This window comes from Salvelinus alpinus, chromosome 19 (assembly GCF_045679555.1).
Source record: "Salvelinus alpinus chromosome 19, SLU_Salpinus.1, whole genome shotgun sequence".
Classification (NCBI taxonomy): domain Eukaryota; kingdom Metazoa; phylum Chordata; class Actinopteri; order Salmoniformes; family Salmonidae; genus Salvelinus; species Salvelinus alpinus.
This window is the reverse complement of record NC_092104.1, coordinates 43,696,617-43,719,639: the sequence shown is the minus strand read 5'-3', so window position 1 is coordinate 43,719,639 and position 23,023 is coordinate 43,696,617. Positions and strand designations below refer to the sequence as shown.

Below are 23,023 nucleotides of genomic sequence, written 5' to 3'. Positions count from 1 at the left end.
TGTTGCTGACCAACTATCTTCAACTATTCCCGTTACGGTCGGTATGTACTTCCAAAAAAAGTAAATATAAAAATGTATTCGGCACATCCATTGTATCACTCATCCGTGCCACGCACAGGACGGAAGTCTACAACAGCTCAATACATTGGATGTTCCGAAGAAGCATTTTTTCAGTTGCTTGTACATTTTTATTTTGACATACCGGCCGTAACGGGAGTAAAGGAAGATAATTGCTCAGCGAAACGCCATATTTGGTGAGTAAGGTAGGGTTTTCACTAACAACGAATTCATGAGAAGGTCCGCCCCCATTCATTTTCAACGAGGGCACGCAGAGAAATGTGCCGGGAAAGGTGAGCGGCAAGAACCCTGCTATCCGAGCGGTAGAAAAAGTTGACCTCGGCTCTACTTTATGCAAATGTTAAGCGAAGTGTTGGAGCGAAGCACTGTCAAGAGGAGGCGCCGCTTCTGGTCAGAACCCATTGTATATTTTGACATAACGCTTGCAGAGCTGTGTAATGGGAGTTTGAATCTGAGCTTCCGGGGCCCGGTTTCACGTTAGCGATGGAATTTAGCCTTACGTGTGTTTTAATTATGCATATTTCCTACAATGACCGAAAGCTGTAGCATGCGTTTCCCAAAACACAACGGTCGCTAAGAGTGTGTTGTTGGAGCATGTGTCAATACCGATAGGATCGAATGAAAGGGAGCGCTGCTCTCGGATCAGCTTCTCCATTAAAATGTTACCTTAGAATTATTTCACAATAGTGACGACGGATCAGCTCCTAGAGAGAGATTACCACCTATAGCTGCAAATATTGAGGCGGCTTATTCTAATGCTTAGATAAAAATGCACTAAAATCGTAGATTTGACAAATCATTGCGCACATTAGGCTACACATCATGAAATATATTGAGCCAAATTACAGACAGTTGCGAAATAGAACTCAATTGATTGAACAAATGTATTTAAATATGATTGAAATAGACCTATAGCCTACTGTTTATATTTGAATAAAGGTTTTAATTTTCCTGGTTACCCAAACTCCTTGCTCTGGCGAAACGCTATGCCACGCCCACGGATGTTACTTCTCCGCCTTGAGGGGATTCGATTAATCTCGCCCGGGCGTGTTTTGCACTGGATGAAAGATTATTGCATTTGTTTTGGAACCGGGCTGCCCCACGGGCGTGAACCGGGTGGCCCGTTCAAAGCCCACCGCAAAGTCGGCTCAAAACAAAAAAAAGTGACGTAATTAAGCACAAGGAGCAATGAGTAGGATTCAAATGAAATTGTATGTGTCATATGCTCCATGAACAACATTGTTTCACTGTTAGTGTACAAATTACTTACAGGCCCTTCCCAACAATGCAGAAAGAGGGAAAAAAAGAAAAATAACAAGGAATAAATACACAATGAGTAATGATAACTTTGCTGTATACACACGGGGTACCAGTACCGAGTCGATGTGCAGAGGTACGAGGTAGATATGGACATATACTGTAGGTAGGGATTCATTATAATAAAAACATACAAATACGAGCCTTAGGCCATTAATATGGTCAAATCCAGAAACTATCATTTTGAAAACAAAGTGTTTATTCTTTCAGTGAAATACAGAACCGTTCCGTATTTTATCTAACGGGTGGCATCCATAAGTCTAAATATTGCTGTTACATTGCACAACCTTCAATGTTATGTCATAATTATGTAAAATTCTGGCAAATTAATTGCAGTCTTTGTTAGGAAGAAATGGTCTTCACACATTTCGCAACGAGCCAGGCGGCCCAAACTGCTGCATATACACTGACTCAGCTTGCACTGAATGCAAGAGAAGTGACACAATTTCCCTAGTTAATATTGCCTGCTAACATGAATTTCTTTTAACTAAATATGCAGGTTTAGAAAAATATACTTCTGTGTATTGATTTTAAGAAAGGCATTGATGTTTATGGTTAAGTACATTTGTGCACCGATTGTGCTTTTTTCGCGAATGAGCTTGTTAAATCATCACCCGTTTGGCAAAGTTGAAGTAGGCTGTGATTCAATGTTAAATTAACAGGCACCGCATTGATTATATGCAACGCAGGACAAGCTAGTTAACCATCAACCATGTGTAGTTAACTAGTGGTTATGTGAAGATTGATTGTTTTTTATAAGATAAGTTTAATGCTAGCTAGCAATTTACCTTGGCTCCTTGCAGCCACAAGGTCCTTTTGATGCTGCACTCGTGTAACAGGTGGTCAGCCTGCAACGCAGTCTCCTCGTGGATTGCAATGTAATCGGTGTCCAAAAAGGCTGATTACTGATTGTTATGAAAACTTGAAATCGGCCTTAATTAATCGCCCATGCCGATTAAATCGGTCGACCTCTAGTGTGGACCGTGATAATTCCTTAGTGATGTGGACAGAGAGGAACTTGAAGCTCTCGACCTGCTCCACTACAGCCCTGTCGATGTGGATGGGGCGTGCTCAGCCCTCAGTTTCCTGTAGTCCACAATCAGGGTCTTTGTCTTGCTGACATTGAGGGAGAGGTTGTTGTCCTGACACTACACTGCCGGGTCTCTGACCTCCTCCCTGTAGGCTGTCTCATCATCGTCGGTGATCAGACCTACCACCGCCCGTCGTCTGCAAACTTAGTAATGATGTTGTAGTCGTGCTCGGCCACAGTCTTGGGTGAACAAGGAGTACAGGAGGGAACTAAGCACGCATCACTAAGGTGCCGCCGTGATGAAGGTCAGCGCAGCGGACGTGTTGTTACCTACCTCCACCACCTGGGGGCGGCCCGTCAGGAAGTCCAGGATTCAGTTGCAGAGGGAAGTGTTTAATCCCAGGGTCCTTAGCCTAGTGTACATGGTACCAGGGCACAAAAGAAATAGGGCCAAACGATCCTTTGTCCCAGTGGCAATAAGGCTCCTGAATGTTTAAAACTGCAAGTAGGACCAGCAGGTTGGCCTACAGCTAACATTGTGGATGACAGAGTGTTATGTACAGGTTAACCATTGATGACGAATTGCACTTATTCTACCTGTATATTATGTCCTTTGTGTGTTATGTGTGCACAGAGCCACAACCAAAATTTCCCCATGGGGATATATCTTATCTTAGTGTGTTTTCACATGCAAAAGTGATTGCTTTTGATAAAAAACGCTTTATCTGCCTTCCCAATGAAAACTATACTGAACAAAAATATAAAATGCAATATGTTGGTCCCATGTTTCATGAGCTGAAATAAAAGATCCCAGAAATGTTCCATATGCACAAAAAGCTTATTTCTCAATTTTTGTGCACAAATTTGTTTACAACCCTGTTAGTAAGCATTTATCATTTGCCAAGATAATCCATCCACCTGACAGGTGTGGCATATCAAGAAGCTGATTAACATCATGATCATTACACAGGTGCACCTTGCACTGGGGACAAAAGGCCCTAAAAAAACTAAAATGTGCAGTTGTCACAACAGAATGCCAGAGATGTCTCAAGTTCAGGGAGCATGTAATTGGCCTGCCTACTGCAGGAATGTCCACCAGAGCTGTCGCCAGAGAATTGAATATTAATTTCTCTCCCATAAGTCACATCCTGTAGTCCTGGTTCACCCACGACTGCGTGGCTGCGCACGACTCCAACACCATCATTACGTTTGCTGACGACACAACGGTGGTAGGCCTGATCACCGACAACGATGAGACTGCCTATAGGGAGGAGATCAGAGACTGCCAGGACAACCCTCTCTCCCTCAACATGAGCAAGACAAAGGAGCTGATCGTGGACTACAGGAAAAGGAGGGCTGAACACGCCCCCATTCACATCGACGGGGCTGTAGTGGAGCGGGTCGAGAGCTTCAAGTTCCTTGGTGTACACATCACCAACAAATTATCATGGTCCAAACACACCAAGACAGTTGTAAAGAGGGCATGACAACATCCTCAGGAGTCTGAAAAGATTTGGCATGGGTCCCCAGATCCACCAAAAAGTTCTACAGCTGCACCATCAAGAGCATCCTGACCGATTGCATTACTGCCTGGTATGGCAACTGCTCGGCATCCGACTAAGGCGCTACAGAGGGTGGTGCGTACGGCCCAGTACATCACTGGGTCCAAGCTTCCTACCATTCAGGACCTATATACTAGGCGGTGTCAGAGGAAGGCCCACATTTATTTCAAAGACTCCAGTCACCCAAGTCAGACTGTTCTCTCTGCACCGCACGGCAAGCGGTGCCGGAGCGACCAAGATGAGGTCGAAAAGGCTACTTAAAAGCTTCTACACCCAAGCCATAAGAGTGCTGAACAATTAATAAAATGGCTAACTGGACTATTTGCTTATTTTCATTAAAACATGTTCACACACTGTTTTATCTATGCATAGTCACTTTACCCTTACATACATATTACCTTATTTACCTCGACTAACCTGTACCCCTGCACATTGACTTGGTACCGGTACTCACTGTATATAGCCTCGTTATTGTTATAGGTGTCACTAAATAAACCAAAGTAATAAAATAAAATATTTTCTTAACTCTATTTTCTTAAAACTGCATTGTTGCTTAATTAAGTGCTTGTAAGTATTTCACGGTAAGGTCTACTACACCTGTTGTATTCAGCGTATGTGACAAATACAATTGTATTTGATTTGAGAGAGGGGCTCCTCAGTCACCGCTTTTGCCCGTTCACGTCACGGGCCATAGACCGGTGTCCCGCGGCTCAGGATAATCGAACACGCCCATTGGCAACTTTCTTTGTAGTCAACTTTGTTCTGAAGTTATCGGCGGTCACAGAGAGAGTTAAAGCACGTGATTCTATGTTTAGCGTAGATCTTCAGTGTATAAAGTGACGCGGGAGGGCAAAAAAAGTTTCTAAAGACGAGCTTTGATGTTCTACGACTGGTCTGAGGCAGACATTAGATTACGAGCGTTTTCAAGTGCAACTTTAACGATGGTTTTTGGAAAAAGCTCGGAGATAGAACCTGTGTAGGAGCATAGTTCAAACAATTAACTTAGCCTAAATATATCCAAGGCCGGATATCCGGCCTTGGACGTTAGATAAGAGTCACGTCACGCTCATCGTCGACATCTCTAATGCCGCGTTCACGTACTAATCGGAACTAGGAATCTGACATTTCCGACTTGCTAACTGGTTGTAGTTACACACGTGCCGCGTTCAACCAGTTGCGACATTTCGCACAGACACTGGGGCAGGTTTCCAGTACTGAACCACAAGTGCAATATGTAGCTAACAATATAAAATGTCTAACATTGGCTTAAGCAACTCCACACAACTTTCTGGAAGCCTTTGGGATGGGACTGCACACATTGCAATCAACTGTATTTTGTGTGTGGCTAGCCAGATAACGTCAGCTAGTTAACTTGCATTACTGTGAAATGGGGAAGTCACGTTAGCCATGATGACATAGCCATGGGATCTACATCTAACTAGCTAGATAATTTTGTAAGGATAAGGACAATAAGGACGACGATGAGAAAAGGACAGAGACAACTGAAATGTTCAATTATTCAAGGAGATTACTGGTCAAACATTTGGCTAACTAGTTCGCTCGCTAGGTGTGTTACACTTGCTTGATGCCGGGATGGGAGAGGCAGTTTCAAGTAGCTAACGTTAGTTAGTTTAACGTTATCTAGCTAATTATCACGCAGTTAATCGAATACTTACCTGGTTTGGCTGGCTTGGGAGGCGGTTTGGACATTTTCAGACTTTAAAGAGTAGCTACGCCGTATCTTTTCTGAAAAAAGTTGCTTATCGTTGCTTATTATAAGAGGTACTGTCTCACTTCCAATAAGGAAGTAGGCTACTGTCTGACAGAACCAGCTAGGCGGAAAACTAGCAGTGCGCATGCCCACTGAGAAATTACTAATATTTTGGTTAGTCTGAGGTAAAATATGTTCTAGTAGCTAGGTAATATAATTGGATAGAGTTGTATTGCAGCCTAGACACCAATAAACTAGCTTTCCACAGCTAAATGCAAAAATATTATCAGCCCTGAAAAATGGCTACTAATGTCTTAGCTAGTATCTTTATCAACAAGTAGAAATGGATTGATGACAACAGAACTTTGCAACTAAAACAGCACACTTTAAAAAATTGTTAATTTATTATATTTTGCGTAGCTAATGTTTTATTTTGAAATGTTAATTCATTTAATATTTCTATGCACCCACTACAGATTTTGTCCCAGGACTTGGCAGCCAGGGGTCGTGCATCGTGGACCCCTTTAAATGGTGACGTATTAATGCAGGATCGCGAATCCATCGTCCTGCTGTGGAATAGCGGAACAACTATCAGGCAATGGACCTACTTTCATAAAAGTTCTCTAACATAGCCCTGTTTTTTTATAATTTCTCTAAATTCTGCAAGAGGAGGTTTATGTTACCCACATTTGTCAGCAATTCAACTGGACCATTTCACAACCTCTCAACTAGCTTCAGCCATGAGGACCCTTGTCGTTGGAATTGGAGGGTAAGTGATAGTGTACGTGCTATTATTTGAATCTGATCTGAAATTGTTTGAGACGAAACCTTGTTATTTCATAATCATGACCATTCAATCTGACCATTACATCTGAAATGTAGCTGCATTCTTTTGGGCTTTTCTTTTGGCCATTGGGGTAGTTGACGCGACGCCCCCTTTTTTTGTCCATAATGACAAACAATTTGAAATTGGTTAAAATTGTGACATATTACTAAAAGCTATGTGTGTTTATTACACTTCATGCAGTGTATTTGTTTTCTTACTATTTTGAACCAACGCGGTAATTCTGCAATGGTTTGACTGTCCCATGTAAGGTTATGGAACTTAATGAAAACATTAATAAAATCCCCTTCACCTACTCTTGTATTTATGACATCTATTTCAAGAAACAGTAATCCTAGTCCCTAACAGTAGGCCTAGTCCATTCATGATATTTCCAAATAGTTCTGATTGATTACATGTTATCGTCAAAATCAATGTCCACATGGTGTGACACAATGTAGTCCTAAAAACCGGACATGAAACCTCTGCTTCGTTCAGCCATTCCTATGGTAAAAATGAATGTTTTTTGGGGGATAAACGTTGAAAATGCCGCGTTCAGTTCATGTCGAAAACTCGGAAACTTCTGACTTAATATCCAAGGCGGAAGAGTCGGGCTCTTAGAGCATCCTATTGGTTGATTCTGATATCTATGCAAATAATTTATGTTCGTTTTAACACGGAGTTTCTGACAAATTGAACGCAGCATAACACAGGTTTGGGGGGATATATAATACTTTTTGAATTATGAAGCCTTTTTGCTTTGTGTTTATTTTGATGACATTAACGCTTCAAAATGCACACAGAGACGTTAGCTCATGAAGGTTCTCTCATAGAACAAAATGTATAAGATGTTCTAAACCTGTGTTAAATGCAGACCTTATTTTCGGGGTTTATCCAAAAAAAAACAAAAAAACATTCATTTCCCCATAGGCTTTGGACAACGAGCCATAGTGGAGTTAGTCTCCATTAGTGCCTACAAAAAGAAGCCATTACTTTTGGTCTATTATGTGATTCTTCTTTCAGCTCTATGAAGAACTACACGCAAAATGTATTTTGTCACCACTAACTGGACAGAGGTTAAAAAATGTACAAATGAAAAGTGAATTCCATACAAGGAAGGGGAAATTACCATTAAAACTTCTTACGGCTGAAATCCCGTTAGCGGGATCAATTTGACAACAGCCAGTGAAAGTGCAGGGCGCCAAATTCAAACAGAAATCTCATAATTAAAATTCCTCAAACATACAAGTATTATACACCATTTTAAAGCTAAACTGGTTGTTAATCCCAGCACAGTGTCCGATTTCAAAAGGGCTTTACGACGAAAGCATACCATGCGATTGTTAGGTCAGCGATAAGTCACAGAAAAACACAGCCATTTTTCCAGCCAAAGAGAGGAGTCACAAAAAGCAGAAATGGAGATAAAATTAATTACTAACCTTTGATGATCTTCATCAGATGACACTCATAGGACTTCATGTTACACAATATATGTATGTTTTGTTCGATAAAGTTCATGTTTATATCCAGAAATCTCACTTTACATTGGTGCGTTATGTTCAGTAATGTTTTGCTTTCAAAACATCCGGTGATTTTGCAGAGAGCCACATCAATTTAAAGAAATACTCATCATAAATGTTGATGAAAATACAAGTGTTATACATGGAATTAAAGATATACTTCTCCTTAATGCAACCGCTGTGTCAGATTTCAAAAAAGCTTTACGGAAAAAGCACACCATGCAATAATCTGAGTACAGCGCTCAGAGACCAAAACAAGCCATACAGATACCTGCCATGTTGTGGAGTCAACAGAAGTCAGAAATAGCATTATAAAAATTCACTTACCTTTGATGATCTTCATCGGAATGCACTCCCAGGAATCCCAGTTCCACAATAAGTGTTTGTTTTGTTCGATAAAGTCCATCATTTATGTCCAAATACCTCCTTTCCCCCCGCGTTTAGTTCACAAATCCAAATTCAAGATGCGCAGGCACTTAGTCCAGACGAAAAGTCAAAAAAGTTATATTACAGTTCGTAGAAACATGTCAAACGATGTATATGGCTTCTGCCAGACCCCTGACTCAAACAGCTCTTATTCTCTCCCCCTTCACAGTAGAAGCCTGAAACAAGGTTATAAAGACTGTTGACATCCAGTGGAAGCCTTAGGAAGTGCAATCAAATTTTACACTGTATATTGGATAGGCAAAGACTTGAAAACCTACAAACCTCAGATTTCCCACTTCCTGGTTGTATTTCTTCTCAGGTTTTTGCCTGCCATATGAGTTCTGTTATACTCACAGACATCATTCAAACAGTTTTAGAAACTTCAGAGTGTTTTCTATCCAATTCTACTAATAATATGCATATTTTAGCTTCTGGGCCTGAGTAGCAGGCAGTTTACTCTGGGCACCTTATTCATCCAAGCTACTCAATACTGCCCCCCAGCCATAAGAATTCAAGAGCGTCTTCCCCTAAAAACCAAAGTGTAAATAGGATAATTTTGGTCATAGTAAGTCTAGTATAAAACGGAGTTTGGATCCTCAGTGCATCACAATGAGTAAATTATGGTTGGGTTTGGATTACAATTATGTCAACAAATCATTCCCCCTTTTGCGAAGATCCACGTGCAAATCGCCCCTCCGCCCACTTCGCTTCCCTTCATTTAATGGGGCACTGTTGTTGTTTCATCGCCCTCAACCAACGCGTTCAAAGGATCACGGCCTTTGGTTTCAGATGTAAAAGCCCTATACGGATTGACCATGCTTCCAGCAGGATGCACAGCCAACAACTATTGTTTGCATGCCTTGCCGAAGGACCCTATCATCATGCGGAATATGTGGTTGGAGTTCGTTGGTCCCAAGTGATGGTGAGTATACCGGTAGCTAGACCATAGACTGCTGGTTATGTAGCTGAAGTTAGCTAGCAGCAGGCTACCAACTAGCTAGCTGGCTAACGTTAGCCTACCTCAATGCAACTTTGATTTGGCTTGGAAAAACGATGACATTTCAAATAAGTAATGATTGTGATGTCGCCAGATTGACTTTAGCCAGCTAAGATTGAGGGGACCACTGTATTTTAGCTAGCTAACATTAGCATTGTTAGTTATTTTTGTATTTTAAGGTAAAATTGACGACTACATAATATGGCAAAGTTGATTCCTACAAATGATATGCCTACTTTAGCAATGTCATCGTATTTCCAATGCACTCTAATGTTGTGTAATTTAGAGGAAACAGTCACAAGCGAGGTGCAACCCATGCCTAAACTCTAGGGCACAAATAAATATTGGATGCAGTTATGGTGGTACTCATGTCTGACTACAACAGTGTACTAACTAGCAGCAACAAACTCAAACCAACCCAGGGCCATAGCAAAACATGTCACAGTTGGTTGCATAGTCTAATGTGTCACTGGCCTGAATCCAATCTAATCTGGAGCCAGTCAGTCTACATCTGTAAAGCACAACATTAGCTTCCAAACAAGATTTAAGTTGTTTCTCGAGCTATGTTTATAATTGAGGGATGATGACAATCGTTGACCCTGTTTTTCTGTTAGACAAAGTGCACAGTTGGGTGCCAGACTGATCCCCTGGTCATTAATGGATGCTGGGACCTACCAGAAGGAACAAAGGTGGGTATCGTAACATGTCCAGCAATGTGATTGCAATGGTTTAGCGACCTCAATCATTTCATTCACTGTTCACTTGCTATTTTCACAGCTTGTCAGCAAGATCTTGGAATAAAAGTGTGTCATGCGACACAAGTAGGCTGAATCACATCTGGCTATGATTGGTAGTCCCATAGGGCGGCGAACAATTGGCCCAGTGTCGTCTGGGTTTGGCCGTCATTGTAAATAAGAATTTGTTCTATACTGACTTGCCTAGTTAAAGTTTTTTTATTTTATTTTTTTAAGTACTCTTGTGAACTTTCCTTGGTTGTCAGTCCATCTCGACTCCTATGAAAAGGACAGGAGGCCTCTGATAGTGACCTGAGTTACTGCTCTGATGATACTGACGGCTTCATCAACAACGACAAATAATGTGAATTATGTGAAAAGTTGTATTCAAGTATACCCATCTTGATAAACAGTAGGCTAATTCCCCAGCCAAGCAGATACAACTAGTAGTCATTTTTGTTGTGAAGTGCATTAGAAAAAAGCTTTGTCCATTCTAAAGAACAAAATTCAATTTGCCACTTGGCTGTCTATTATATCACCCTATTATATCACACCACCTCATAAGATTGCCTGCTGCAGTTGTTGGAGAGATGTCCAGTTTGTGACCGTACATGCAGTATAGAGAACCAGCAAGGGAGCCCTCATCAGCATCATGCAGACATGCCCTCACTGTGAGCACTCCAATGAAGGGAACAGTCAGCTACATGTTGGCAAGTGTCCACACCAGCAACCTTCACCTCTCAGCGACAACCGCTTTCACAGGCTCTTCATTGGTACAAATACAGAAGGTAACCCAGTTCATTACTTTGTTGCATTTGATAGATACTTTATGTAAACTGACATTATTTGTGGCTTATTTACTTAGATGCATATAATGTCCAGGGCATAACCTAGCCTGGTGGAACCAGCCTGATTGCTGTGTTCACCATTCAATTTCATTTCAGTGTGTGTGTGTGTGACCAACCAGTATCTGGAGCTGATCTACGCTGCTATGCCCATCAATGCTGCTCTGGAAAAGACCTCAACTCCAGCCTCACCTCTTGCCTGCTCACCAGTGGTCGTCAATGGGGAGGTCAGAATTAGGTAGGTTTTATCTGACTTGTTCAGACTTCAACATAGGATAGGTAATATCTGACACACAAACATGTACTAACTGCCATTGGTAATAGAAAAGTAACTGTGTGTGTGTGTGTGTGTTCACAGAAACATGTATGGAACCAGTACACGGAGACTTGTAAGGTGATGTGATGAAGTCCAGACGGACAGATGAGCTTGATACTGATGTCTCTGAATGGAGAGAACTGGCACTCGGTATTATAATTTTACAAGACACAGCGTTTACTTGCATTGTCTTTTTTGATTATTGAATTGAATGGTAGGAAGAAACCCTTTTGTATTCTTCACCAGGATCAGGGAACTCCTGTTGTATACAGGACACCACACAGGAAGGTATGACCACTCTGATATGTTTGCCAAGATGGCCCCATTACCACCAGACAAAATGCCGATAGGCACAGTATCTGTATCGGCTGGGAATGACAAAGAAAGATGACTGGTGCACATTGTTGTATTAGCAGAACACTGCTTCTATGGTATTATGCGAAGGGTTATTTATTCTACATGGACCTGTTACTACATTTGAAAGATATCAAAACACTTAATTTAGAATATCTTCATCAATTCAGCAATTGCATTCTTCTTATATTACTCTGTAGGCTACTGACCTATTCAAAGCTTCATCCGGCATCTCACCATACGTCTGCCTGTAGTTATTGAACTCAACCTACAGGATTTTTTTGTTGTGATAGACGGTATGGGTGTTTAGCAACAAAACCGAGGCGTGCGCAACTGTGGGGCAAAACAGCCGGCGTTGGTTTAGATTGTTAACAACATGTAAACTATATTTAGTCGCCAATGTTTATTGAAAACATAATACATCGTTAGTTGTTGGTTAGCTAGTGAATTTTTGCCATATTAGCATTGACATGAAATCTGTCAAAACACCTCAAAACAAGACATGTTATCAAGATAAAACTCGCTGAAACGAGTCATTTACGATTCCCCACATGGGAGTTTCTTGTTATTGTTGCTAGCTATCTTGCCATCCATAATCACAACAACTCAGACTTCTGCCCCATTGAAGCGAGTGCATCGTTTTCGTGATGTTGTCAGCTAACCCATCCATTGAGTGGGGGAAAACGGCTTTTTGCAGGCAAGGTGCTGACAGCTGGATGTGTCTTGGTGATGGCAATATGAAGGGACATCTTTGTATCAGAGAGACATAAATACATTTCCTATGTTCTACCTGAAAATACAGTCGTGGCCAAAAGTTTTGAGAATGACACAAATACTCATTTTCAAAGTTTTCTGCTTCAGTGTCTTTAGATATTTGTCAGATGTTACTACGGAATACTGAAGTATAATTACAAGCATTTCACAAGTGTCAAAGGCTTTTATTGACAATTACATGAAGTTGATGCAAAGAGCCAATATTTGCAGTGTTGACCCTTCTTTTTCAAGACCTCTGCAATCTGCCCTGGCATGCTGTCAATTAACTTCTGGGCCACATTCTGATTGATGGCAGCACATTCTTGCATAATCAATGCTTGGAGTTTGTCAGAATTTGTGGGTTTTTTTTTGTCCACCCGCCTCTTGAGGATTGACCACAAGTTCTCAATGGGATTAAGGTCTGGGGAGTTTCCTGGCCATGGACCCAAAATATTGATGTTTTGTTCCCCGAGCCACTTAGTTATCACTTTTGCCTTTTGGCAAGGTGCTCCATCATGCTGGAAAAGGCATTGTTCGTCACCAAACTGTTCCTGGATGGTTGGGAGAAGTTGCTCTCGGAGGATGTGTTGGTACCATTCTTTATTCATGGCTGTGTTCTTGGGAAAAAATGTGTGAGCCCACTCCCTTGGCTGAGAAGCAATCCCACACACCTTGTCTTCCCCGGACAAGCTTTTTTCCAGATGCCCCAAACAATCGGAAAGGGGATTCATCCGAGAAAATGACTTTACCCCAGTCCTCAGTAGTCCAATCCCTGTACCCTTTGCAGAATATCATTCTGTCCCTGATGGTTTTCCTGGAGAGAAGTGGCTTCTTTGCTGCCCTTCTTGACACCAGGCCATTCTCCAAAAGTCTTTGCCTCACTGTGCGTGCAGATGCACTCACACCTGCCTGCTGCTATTCCTGAGCAAGGTCTGTACTGGTGGTGCCCCGATCCCGCAGCTGAATCAACTTTAGGAGACGGTCCTGGCGCTTGCTGGACTTTCTTGTGCGCCCTGAAGCTTTCTTCACAACAATTGAACCGCTCTCCTTGAAGTTCTTGATGATCCGATAAATGGTTGATTTAGGTGCAATCTTACTGGCAGCAATATCCTTGCCTGTGAAGCCCTTTTTGTGCAAAGCAATGATGACGGCACGTGTTTCCTTGCAGGGAACCATGATTGACAGAGGAAGAACAATGATTCCAAGCACCACCCTCCTTTTGAAGCTTCCAGTCTGTTATTTGAACTCAATCAGCATGACAGAGTGATCTCCAGCCTTGTCCTCGTCAACACTCACACCTGTATTAACGAGAGAATCACTGACATGATGTCAGCTGGGCCTTTTGTGGCAGGGCTGAAATGCAGTGGAAATGTTTTTTTTGGGATTCAGTTCATTTGCATGGCAAAGAGGGACTTTGCAATTAATTGCAATTTATCTGATCACTCTTCATAACATTCTGGAGTATATGCAAATTGCCATCATACAAACTGAGGCAGCAGACTTTGAAAATTAATATTTGTGTCATTCTCAAAACTTTTGGCCACGACTGTAGACAGGTTTTAATGACTGACTGTGAAGCATTAAACAAATTCATTATTTAAACATCAAACCACACCCCCAAGCCAACTCACATTTGGCTTTTGTCATGGCCGTCAGCATTTCTTGAGGAGCAAGCCAAAAGACAAGGCCAAATCAGCGGGTGCAGTTCCCCTTTAATCCACACAAACTACAAAAAAATTATTAACCAAAAAAATATACATTCCCACTCCTTAAGTCATTAGGAAACTCAAATACCCTGCTCAGGCTCTGGGGTCTGAGAGGGTGTGACCGCACGAGACAGGACTCCATGTAGCTCCTCAGATGTAAATCATTTTTATCCCAGAGAGTTCAGCTGCAGAAACAATGTTTATCATTGAGCTTTCTTGACTTCTTTTGTACTTGTGCAGTTCGGTTTATCCCCATTTCGATAAATGACAGTCTACTTTCTTCACATTAACAATTTCTGGGTCCTGCCGGTGATACTCAGGCTGCAGTGTAGGCCTACCGGTCTTCACTACCATCAGACCTTCAGAGATACTCGATCTTTCTACCCTTTTGACAGCCTCTGCATAGGAGACTCAACTGCCCTGATTTTGTTCACCACTACATTTACAACATTTTGCTCCCTGGCCATTCTCTAACACTAAACATGTGAAATCTCTTTCATAGTGATTTTTTCCCCCCACATCTCAGCTTTTCCCGTCTGTAGACACTTCTTACATGTCCAAACATTTTACAAGAACATTGTAAAGACCGCTTACAAAATCTCTGACAAGATAGTACACATGTCCCAGCTGCACTCGAGTAGGGAGAGATTTCACATAAAACATATAGAACAGACTTCCTCTTTCTGCCATTAACCATTCTTCAGAAAGGAAACAGCCTGTAAAAATACATAAACATTTATTAAAGAATGAACAATGCAAGTCTTGGCGATATAGGCCCTGCTCCTTCAGGGTACCTCACTGCCCAATCAAAGCGTCAATATATAAAATGACATACAAACAGTGAGCGCGGTAAGCTATAACAATCCCCCAACAGGAAAACAACTTAACAGGTGGAGGCTGGGGTGATGGTGGGAGTAAAAGAAGCAAACGCATTCTAGAAGAAGGATGTGTGACCAGAACCAGTCATCTTAAATAGACTGCCAAATAAGGCAGATGTGATTGCTACTAGCGTCTAATTGGCTGATGCGTCAGCTGAGGTGGGCACTCGGTTCCCTTTCTGAACAGGCTTCACTTTATTTCAGAAAGGAAACACCACATAGAAATATATGTTTTGCCATTTATTAAAGAATGAATAATGTAAGTCTTGGCAAATATTAATATATTTTTTAATATATTTTTGTATTTTTTATAGGCTCTGCTCCTTCAGGTTAGCTCTCTGCCCAAGAAAGTGTCAATATATAAAATGATCTACAAGCAGTGAGTGCGTTAAACTATACCAATCCCCCAAAACAGCAGAACCATATGCCAATCTACACATAATAACCCATAATGAAATATTAGCAAATGTATTGAAGATTAAAAAAACTAAAAAACATATGTAAATAACAAGTATTCAGACCCTTTGCTATGAGACTTGAAATTGAGCTCCGGTGCATTTTGTTTACATTGATCATCCTTGAGATGTTTTTTCAACTTGATTGGATTTCACCTGTGGTTAATTCAATTGATTGGACATGATTTGGAAAGGCACACAACTGTCTATATATAAGGTCCCACATTTGACAGTGCATGTCAGAGAAAAAACCAAGCCATGAGGTTGAAGGAATTGTCAGTAGCGCTCCGAGACTGTACCAAAAAAATGTCTGCAGCATTGAAGGTCCCCAAGAACACAGTGGCCTCCATCATTCTTAAATAGAATAAGTTTAGAACCATCAAGACTCTTCCTAGAGCCGGCTGTCTGGCCAAACTGAGCAATCAGGGTAGAAGGGCCTTGGTCAGGGAGGTAACCAAGAACCCGATGGTCACTCTGAGAGAGCTCCAGAGTTCCTTTGTGGAGATGGGAGAACCTTCCAGAAGGACAACCATCTATGCAGCACTCCACCAATCAGGCCTTTATAGTAGAGTGGCCAGACGGAAGCCATTCCTCAGGAAAAGACACATGACCACCCGCTTGGAGTTTTCCAAATGGCACCTAAACAAGATTCTCTGGTCTGATGAAACCAAGGTTGAATTCTTTGGCCTGAATGCCAAGCGTCACACCTGGAGGAAACCTGGCACCATCCCTATGCGGAAGCATGGTGGTGGCAGCATCATGCTGTGGGGATGTTTTTCAGTGGCAGGAATGGGAGACTAGTCAGTATTGAGGAAAGGATTAACGGAGCAAAGTACAGAGAGATCTTTGATGAAAACCTGCTCCAGAGCGCTCAGGACCTCAGACTGGGGTGAAGGTTCACCTTCCAACAGGACAAAGAACCTAAGCACACAGCCAAGACAATGCAGCAGTGGCTTTGGGACAAGTCTCTGAATGTCCTTGAGTGGCCCAGCCAGAGCCCAGACTTGAACCCAATCTAACATCTCTGGAGAGACCTGAAAATGGCTATGTGGGAGAAATGGGAGAAACTCCCCAAATACAGGTGTGTCAAGCTTGTAGCGTCATACCCAAGAAGACTCAAGGCTGTTATCGCTGCTAAAGGTGCTTCAACAAAGTACTGATCAAAGGGTCCGAAGACCTATGTAAATGTGATATTTCTTTATTTTTAGTAAACATTTCTAAACTGTTTTTGCTTTGTCATTATTAATTGGAGTGGGTCTAGGTTTTTCGGAAGGATGGTGTTGATGTGATCCATGGCCAGCCTTTCAAAGCACTTCATGGCTACCGACGTGGCATAAAAGCAGATGCACTTATTTGCTTAGAGCAGAAAAACAGTAAAAGTGTAGCTATACAAGCAGGAACGTCACGACTTTCAGAACATCCGGGGCTCAGCCCTGAAGACATGGTGCTTTCTTTCATGCGCTGTGCTCTCCTGACACCAAATAATAAACCCTTCTTAATATTATTTAAATGAATTGGGGTCAGTAAACCAATGGAATATGGTGTTAGGTAATTGCGTAGCTACTGTTAAAAATACAAATCTACTAGCAATACAAATTACAAGTGCATAACTAGATGGTCATTTTCCATGAAGAAACATTTTTGAAAAGTATTTGTATCATTATTTTGTTGCAATGTTTTCATAAATAATGTACAATATTTGATTGTCAATAAAAACAAAAGCCTAATGTTGACGTTAGTCACATTACTGCTAACTAATGTGAGCTTGTCATGCTGTGCACTCTGTGCAGTTCCAACATAATCCTAAGGGTGGCAGCGGAAATGAAATGTTCTGGTTACGTGCAATATAGGATTGACCATGCAACCGTCATACTGCTCAGGAAGGAGACGCTTTCTGTCTCCTAGAGATGAAGGTACTTTGGTGCAAAAAGTGCAAATCAATCCCAGAACAACAGCAAAGGACCTTGTGAAGATGCTGGAGGAAATGGTTACACAAGTGTCTATATCCACAGTAAAACGAGTCCTATATCGACATAACCTAAAAGGCCGCACAGCAAGGAAGAAGCCACTGCTCCAAAACCGCCATAATAAAGCCAGACTACGGTTTGCAACTAAACATGGGGACAAAGATTGTACTTTTTGGAGGAATGTCCTCTGGTTTGATGAAACAAAAATATAATTGTTTGGCCATAATGACCATCGCTATGTCAGAAAGTTGAAACTTGGTCACAAATGGGTCTTCCAAATGGACAATGACCCCAAGCATACTTCCAAAGTTGTGGCAAAATGGCTTAAGGACAACAAAGTCAAGGTATTGGAGTGGCCATCACAAAGCCCTGACCTCAATCCTATAGAGCGTTTGTGGGCAGAACTGAAAAAGCGTGTGCGAGCAAGGAGGCCTACAAACCTGACTCCGTTACACCAGCTCTGTCAGGAGGAATGGGCCAAAATTCACCACACTTATTTGGGGAAACTTGTGGAAGGCTACCCGAAATGTTTGACCCAAGTTTAACAATTTAAAGACAATGCTACCAAATACTAATTGAGTGTATGTAAACTTCTGACCCACTGGGAATGTGATGAAAGAAATCAAGCTGAAACAAATCATTCTCTCTACTATTATTCTGACATTTCACATTCTTAAAATAAAGTGATGATCCTAACTGACCTAAGACAGGGAATTTTTACTAGGATTAAATGTCAGGAATGGTGAAAAACGGAGTTTAAATGTATTTGGCTAAGGTGTATGTAAACTTCAGACTTCAACTGTATATATACACACATACATACACACACACACAAAAAAATAATAACAATATATATATTAAATATCCCTTTGAGCATGGTGAAGTTTTTAATTACACTTTGGCTGGTGTATCAATACACCCAGTAACTACAAAGATACAGGCGTCCTTCCTAACTCAGTTTCCAGAGAGGAAGGAAACTGCTCAGGGATTTCACCATGAGGCCAATGGTGACATTAAAACAGTTAGAGTGTAATGGCTGCTATAGGAGAAAATGGAGGATGCATCAACAACATTGTAGTTACTAACCTAAATGACAGAGTGAAAAGAAGGAAGCCTGGACAGAAAAAAAATATTTCAAAACATGCATCCTGTTTGCAACAAGGCACTAAAGTAAAACTGCAAAGAAATCCAACACAACACGTCACTGAGTACCACTCTGAATATTTCCAAGCATGGTGGTAGCTGCATCATGTTATGGGTATGCTTGTCATCGGCAAGGACTGGAGAGTTTTTCCAGGATAAAAAAGAAACGGAATGGAGCTAAGCACAGGCAAAATCCTAAAAGCAAAACCTGGATCAGTCTGCTTTCCACTAGACACTGGGAAATAAATTCACCTTTCAGCAGGACAATAACTTAAAACACAAGGCCAAATCTACACTGGAGTTCCTCATCAAGAAGACAGTGAATTTTCTTGACTGGCCGAGTTATAGTTTAGACTGCTTGAAAATCAGCAAGACTTAAAAATGGTTGTCTAGCAATGATCAACAAGCAATTTGACAGAGCTAGAATAATTTAAAAAAGAATAATGAGCAAATATTGTACATCCAAGCGTTGGTTGGGGGGCGATGAAACAATGGATCACCATTAAGTGAAGGGAAGCGAAGCAGTGGAGGGGTGATTTGCAAGTGGAGCTTGGAAAAAGGGAGCATGATTTGTTGACATAATTGTAATCCAATCCCAACCTTAATTTACTCATTGTGATGCACTGAGGTACCAAACTCATTTTAGTTGAGACTGACTATGACCAAAATGATCCTATTTACACTTTAGTCAATTTTGACACTAGAATAAATGTTTGTCTCATATTGATGCCACATAGGCTGTTTTCAAAGGGATTAGTTGTTTTTAGGGGAAGACCTTTTTGTTGCAACTTTCATCATTTTATGTGGTTCTGAGTGCAATATTTACATTTTCATTCTCCCACACCCTATTACCCACCAGCATTAGAGACCCATTGTCATTGGCTCCATTGTGGGTTATACTCCAACAACCCTCCAACAGAACACCTCTTAAGCGGCGTCTCGGCTCCCACAGCTTCGGCTGTTGGTAGGTCGGGGCCTCCCACTGCATGTGCACGGGTGCGCTTCGGTCTCCTCCATCACTAGATGTGCCCGTGCACCTCGCTGCTTGGCCATGTAGACCTCAATGCTGTTGGGTTCTACCTGAGTGATTCTGCCAGTCTTGCCTAAAAGATTAAGCCATGCAAGTCTTAATACACACGGCCGGTACAGTGAAATTGCGAAGGGCTCATTAAATGAGTTATGGTTCCTTTTGATTGCTCCAACGTTACTTGGATGACTGCAGCAATTATAGATCTAATACATGCCAACAAGTGCTGACCACAGATGCGTGCATTTATTCAGACCCAAAACCCATGCAGGGTACTCTCGGACACCACAGACGCTTCTAGTGACTCTAGTGTATAACCTCGACTGGTGACGCGCTGACATCTAATTTGAATGTCTGCCCTATCAACTTTCGATTGTACTTTCTGTGCATACCATGGTGACCACGTGTAACAGGGAATCAGGGTTCGATTCCAGGGAGGGAGCCTAAGAAACAGCTACCACATCCAAGGAAGGCACCAGAAAATGACCCACTCCCGACTCGGGGAGGTAGTGATAAAAAATAACAATGTAGGACACTTTCGAGGCCCTTCAATTGGAATGAGTACACTTTAAAACCTTTTAATGAGGATCCATTACTGATGTTTAGAAGTTGGAATTTTACAGCGGTCAGAAACTTCTGAAAGTGTCATTAATTATGTTTAAACCATCACCTTTGACTTCCTGTTGTATATTGTACATCGGTGTGACATAATGTCCTATGGGGTGAGGCCAATAAATAAAAGGGGGGAAAAACGGTGTTGTCTTGAACATAATGTAAAAATAATTGTGAAGCATGAGGCAGGTAACATTATCATAATACACAAGTAAACTAATTATCTAGGTTTTTGTCAAATTACTGTGAATCTTACTCAAAATGTAATGGGGAGACAATTTGTTTATCCTCATTCTACAAGGAAGTTGTTTTTTAAATTTAAAATTCCAGAATATGATTAGAAGTAACTGATAATGAGTAAAATATTTTTGTCTATTTGAGAATCATTAAACCTTTTATATTAGCATTAATTGTGATGTCACACACCTGAGGACAAATTCAAGGCCCCCCTGCATGAAATGAATGGGCCATTAAATTGGATTTCTTCAAATTATCGAAGGTTTCCACATTACATGTTGAATTGTTTAGACAGTTTATTGCAATTGTTTTTTAACTTTAATTTTAGAATATACTTTTTTCACTTTTGATTTGGCCATATGGCAACACCCATAGATAGAGAATCAGTCATTGAAGGCAATGGTACAAATGTACAGAAGATAGCCTTTTGACAACAATTTAACTAAACAATTACCCTGGCTTTTTATGCATTGATTTGTTCCAAGGAAACCCTATTAGCATAACGATGGCCAAATCAGGTGGACATTTCAACAATGCACATTGCACACCAAAGTGCAGTATGTCTGACACAGATTAAACCCAGTCCTAGTATACAAATCCAACTGAATGCCAATGGCTTAATCTGTGTCCGAGAAACCTGCGCTTGGTATCAGGCTGGAATCTCAAATCTTCACCTGATTTTAAGATTCCAGTCATTGTGAATCTTGCCTTGTCATGTCTCCAGGATGACCAATGGGGGGAAGTCGACCATGTCCAGTAGTCTGCACCTGCGGATCCCCAACAGCTGCATCATAGCACAGGATGCTTTCTTCAAGGTCCTCTCCCTCCTCTTCCTGTCTCCTCAATTCAACTTCTTCATGGTCCTCTCCCTCCCCTCCTGTCTCCTCAATTCAACTTCTTCATGGTCCTCTCCCTCCCCCTCCTGTCTCCTCAATTCAACTTCTTCATGGTCCTCTCCCTCCCCATCTTGTCTCCTCAATTCAACTTCTTCATGGTCTTCTCTTCATGGTCTTCTCAGTTTAAGGAGGATAGGGAAGAAGAGGCTCAGTGTCAGTGGTCATGTCTTTTTCTTTCTCTCCCTTTAGGATGACTCTGTGATAGCTGTGGACAGCAATGGGTTCAAGCAGTATGATGGTAGGGGAAGAGTTTCTTTCTATTTTATCAGCAAGAAGATACATTTCAGAAGATCAAAAAAGTTTAACCTCATTGAGTGTAAGTTTACCGAGTTATTACTTATTTGTAAATGTACACAATAATGTGACCTATTACCAAAGTTTACATTTACAAATAAGTAACGAGTCAATAAAACCTATTGTTCATTTGGAACTCAACACTTTAACTTTGACTGTCTGATACATTTGTAGTGCTTGATGCGCTCCACATGGACAGAATGATGAGCAAGATTGAATCATGGCGGAAGGACCCCGGTTCATTCCTAGCATCTCAAAGTCTGAGAACACAATGCTCTGTAGGAGAGGAGGTGTTTGTGCTCATCGTCGAGGGCTTCTTGATCTTCAACTACGGGTAACTAAGAGAAAATGGATCTTTCCTCCTATGTGTCTCTCTCCCTCTCTCGGTATGCCCTTTGTCTGTTGTCTGCATGATGAGAATAATTATTTGTCTGGCGTTTTGTTTCATGTTTTGATTGGCAGGCCCTTGAACGAATTAATGGACAAGAGATACTTCCTTGAAATTCCTTATGACGTCTGCAAAGAGAGGAGAGGGTGGGGCTAATAGTTTTTTAACTCTGATATAATTGCAATGCTTGGATATAATTATGGTATGTTCAGATAGGCCACTGTATAACCTGTGGCTGATGAAAAGAACAAGCCTTTGGCCCACTTTTCCTGTGATTGACAGCTCGAGAGTGTATACACCCCCTGACCTGCCAGGGTACTTTGACGGATATGTGTGGCCAAGGTACCTGAAAAACCGGCAAGAGATGGAAGACATGGTATCGGATATTGGTGAGTTTTTCATTTAGTAGATATAAAGATCTTTCTTTGCCAGGTATGTTTCTGATAGTCGTTGTAGTTGTTCCTGTAGTTGTGTTTCTTTGTCACTCACTCATGCTTTGTTTCCAGTCTTTTTGGATGGATTGAAGTCAAAGGAGGACTTGCTGGATTATGTGTATGGGGATGTAACCAAGGAAATACAGAGTCTCATGGGTAAGTTTGCTCCTACAAAAAATTAAGTTACTTACCTACTCAAAATGAAACTGTTTTTTTTGAAGAGTCTGATTTGTGATTCGACACCAGAATGATTGGGCCAATGGGAACTGAACGAAAGGGAAGGGCACTCAGTATTCTAATGTTCTAGAATCTTACTTTATTTTGTTGTCTTGTTTTCCCAGGGAAAGACTAAGCAGTTGGATTTCTCAAACAGTTGCTGGAATGTGGAAGAGTAAAAGAGACAATGTGTTCAGAAACAGATGTGTTGAAACTTAGACTAATGTTTACAGCCACAGGAGAAAGACAGGAGACACACACACTCACACACAGTGCAGAACAAACTTTCATGTTAAATCCATGT

The 23,023-nt window shown here is 41.3% G+C and overlaps 2 protein-coding genes across 10 annotated transcripts in view; one reads left to right on the top strand and one right to left on the bottom strand.

Moving 5' to 3' along the window:
* LOC139545678 (osteoclast-stimulating factor 1) overlaps positions 1 to 5,831 on the bottom strand; it is an 11,211-nt gene extending 5,380 nt beyond the window's left edge. The window contains exon 1 of the mRNA XM_071353691.1: positions 5,664 to 5,831. Within this exon, the coding sequence (XP_071209792.1) occupies positions 5,664 to 5,697 (34 nt within the window). The 5' untranslated portion in view covers positions 5,698 to 5,831. The remainder of the gene's footprint in view (positions 1 to 5,663) is intronic.
* Positions 12 to 23,023, top strand: nmrk1 (nicotinamide riboside kinase 1). Of its 9 annotated transcripts, none has more exons than XM_071353685.1 (15): positions 12 to 254; positions 6,175 to 6,467; positions 9,257 to 9,389; positions 10,079 to 10,153; positions 10,764 to 10,986; positions 11,143 to 11,281; positions 11,402 to 11,509; positions 11,606 to 11,647; positions 21,216 to 21,306; positions 21,577 to 21,625; positions 21,856 to 22,015; positions 22,144 to 22,215; positions 22,352 to 22,458; positions 22,576 to 22,659; positions 22,845 to 23,023. In XM_071353685.1, exons 7-15 carry the CDS (start codon positions 11,490 to 11,492, stop codon positions 22,853 to 22,855), a joined length of 636 nt encoding a protein of 211 aa, XP_071209786.1. In that variant the 5' UTR covers positions 12 to 254; positions 6,175 to 6,467; positions 9,257 to 9,389; positions 10,079 to 10,153; positions 10,764 to 10,986; positions 11,143 to 11,281; positions 11,402 to 11,489; the 3' UTR covers positions 22,856 to 23,023. The 9 variants fall into 9 exon arrangements, with proteins under 9 accessions (XP_071209786.1, XP_071209783.1, XP_071209784.1 ...); XM_071353682.1 differs by having other exon boundaries at positions 12 to 468; XM_071353683.1 differs by having other exon boundaries at positions 12 to 468; positions 10,242 to 10,986.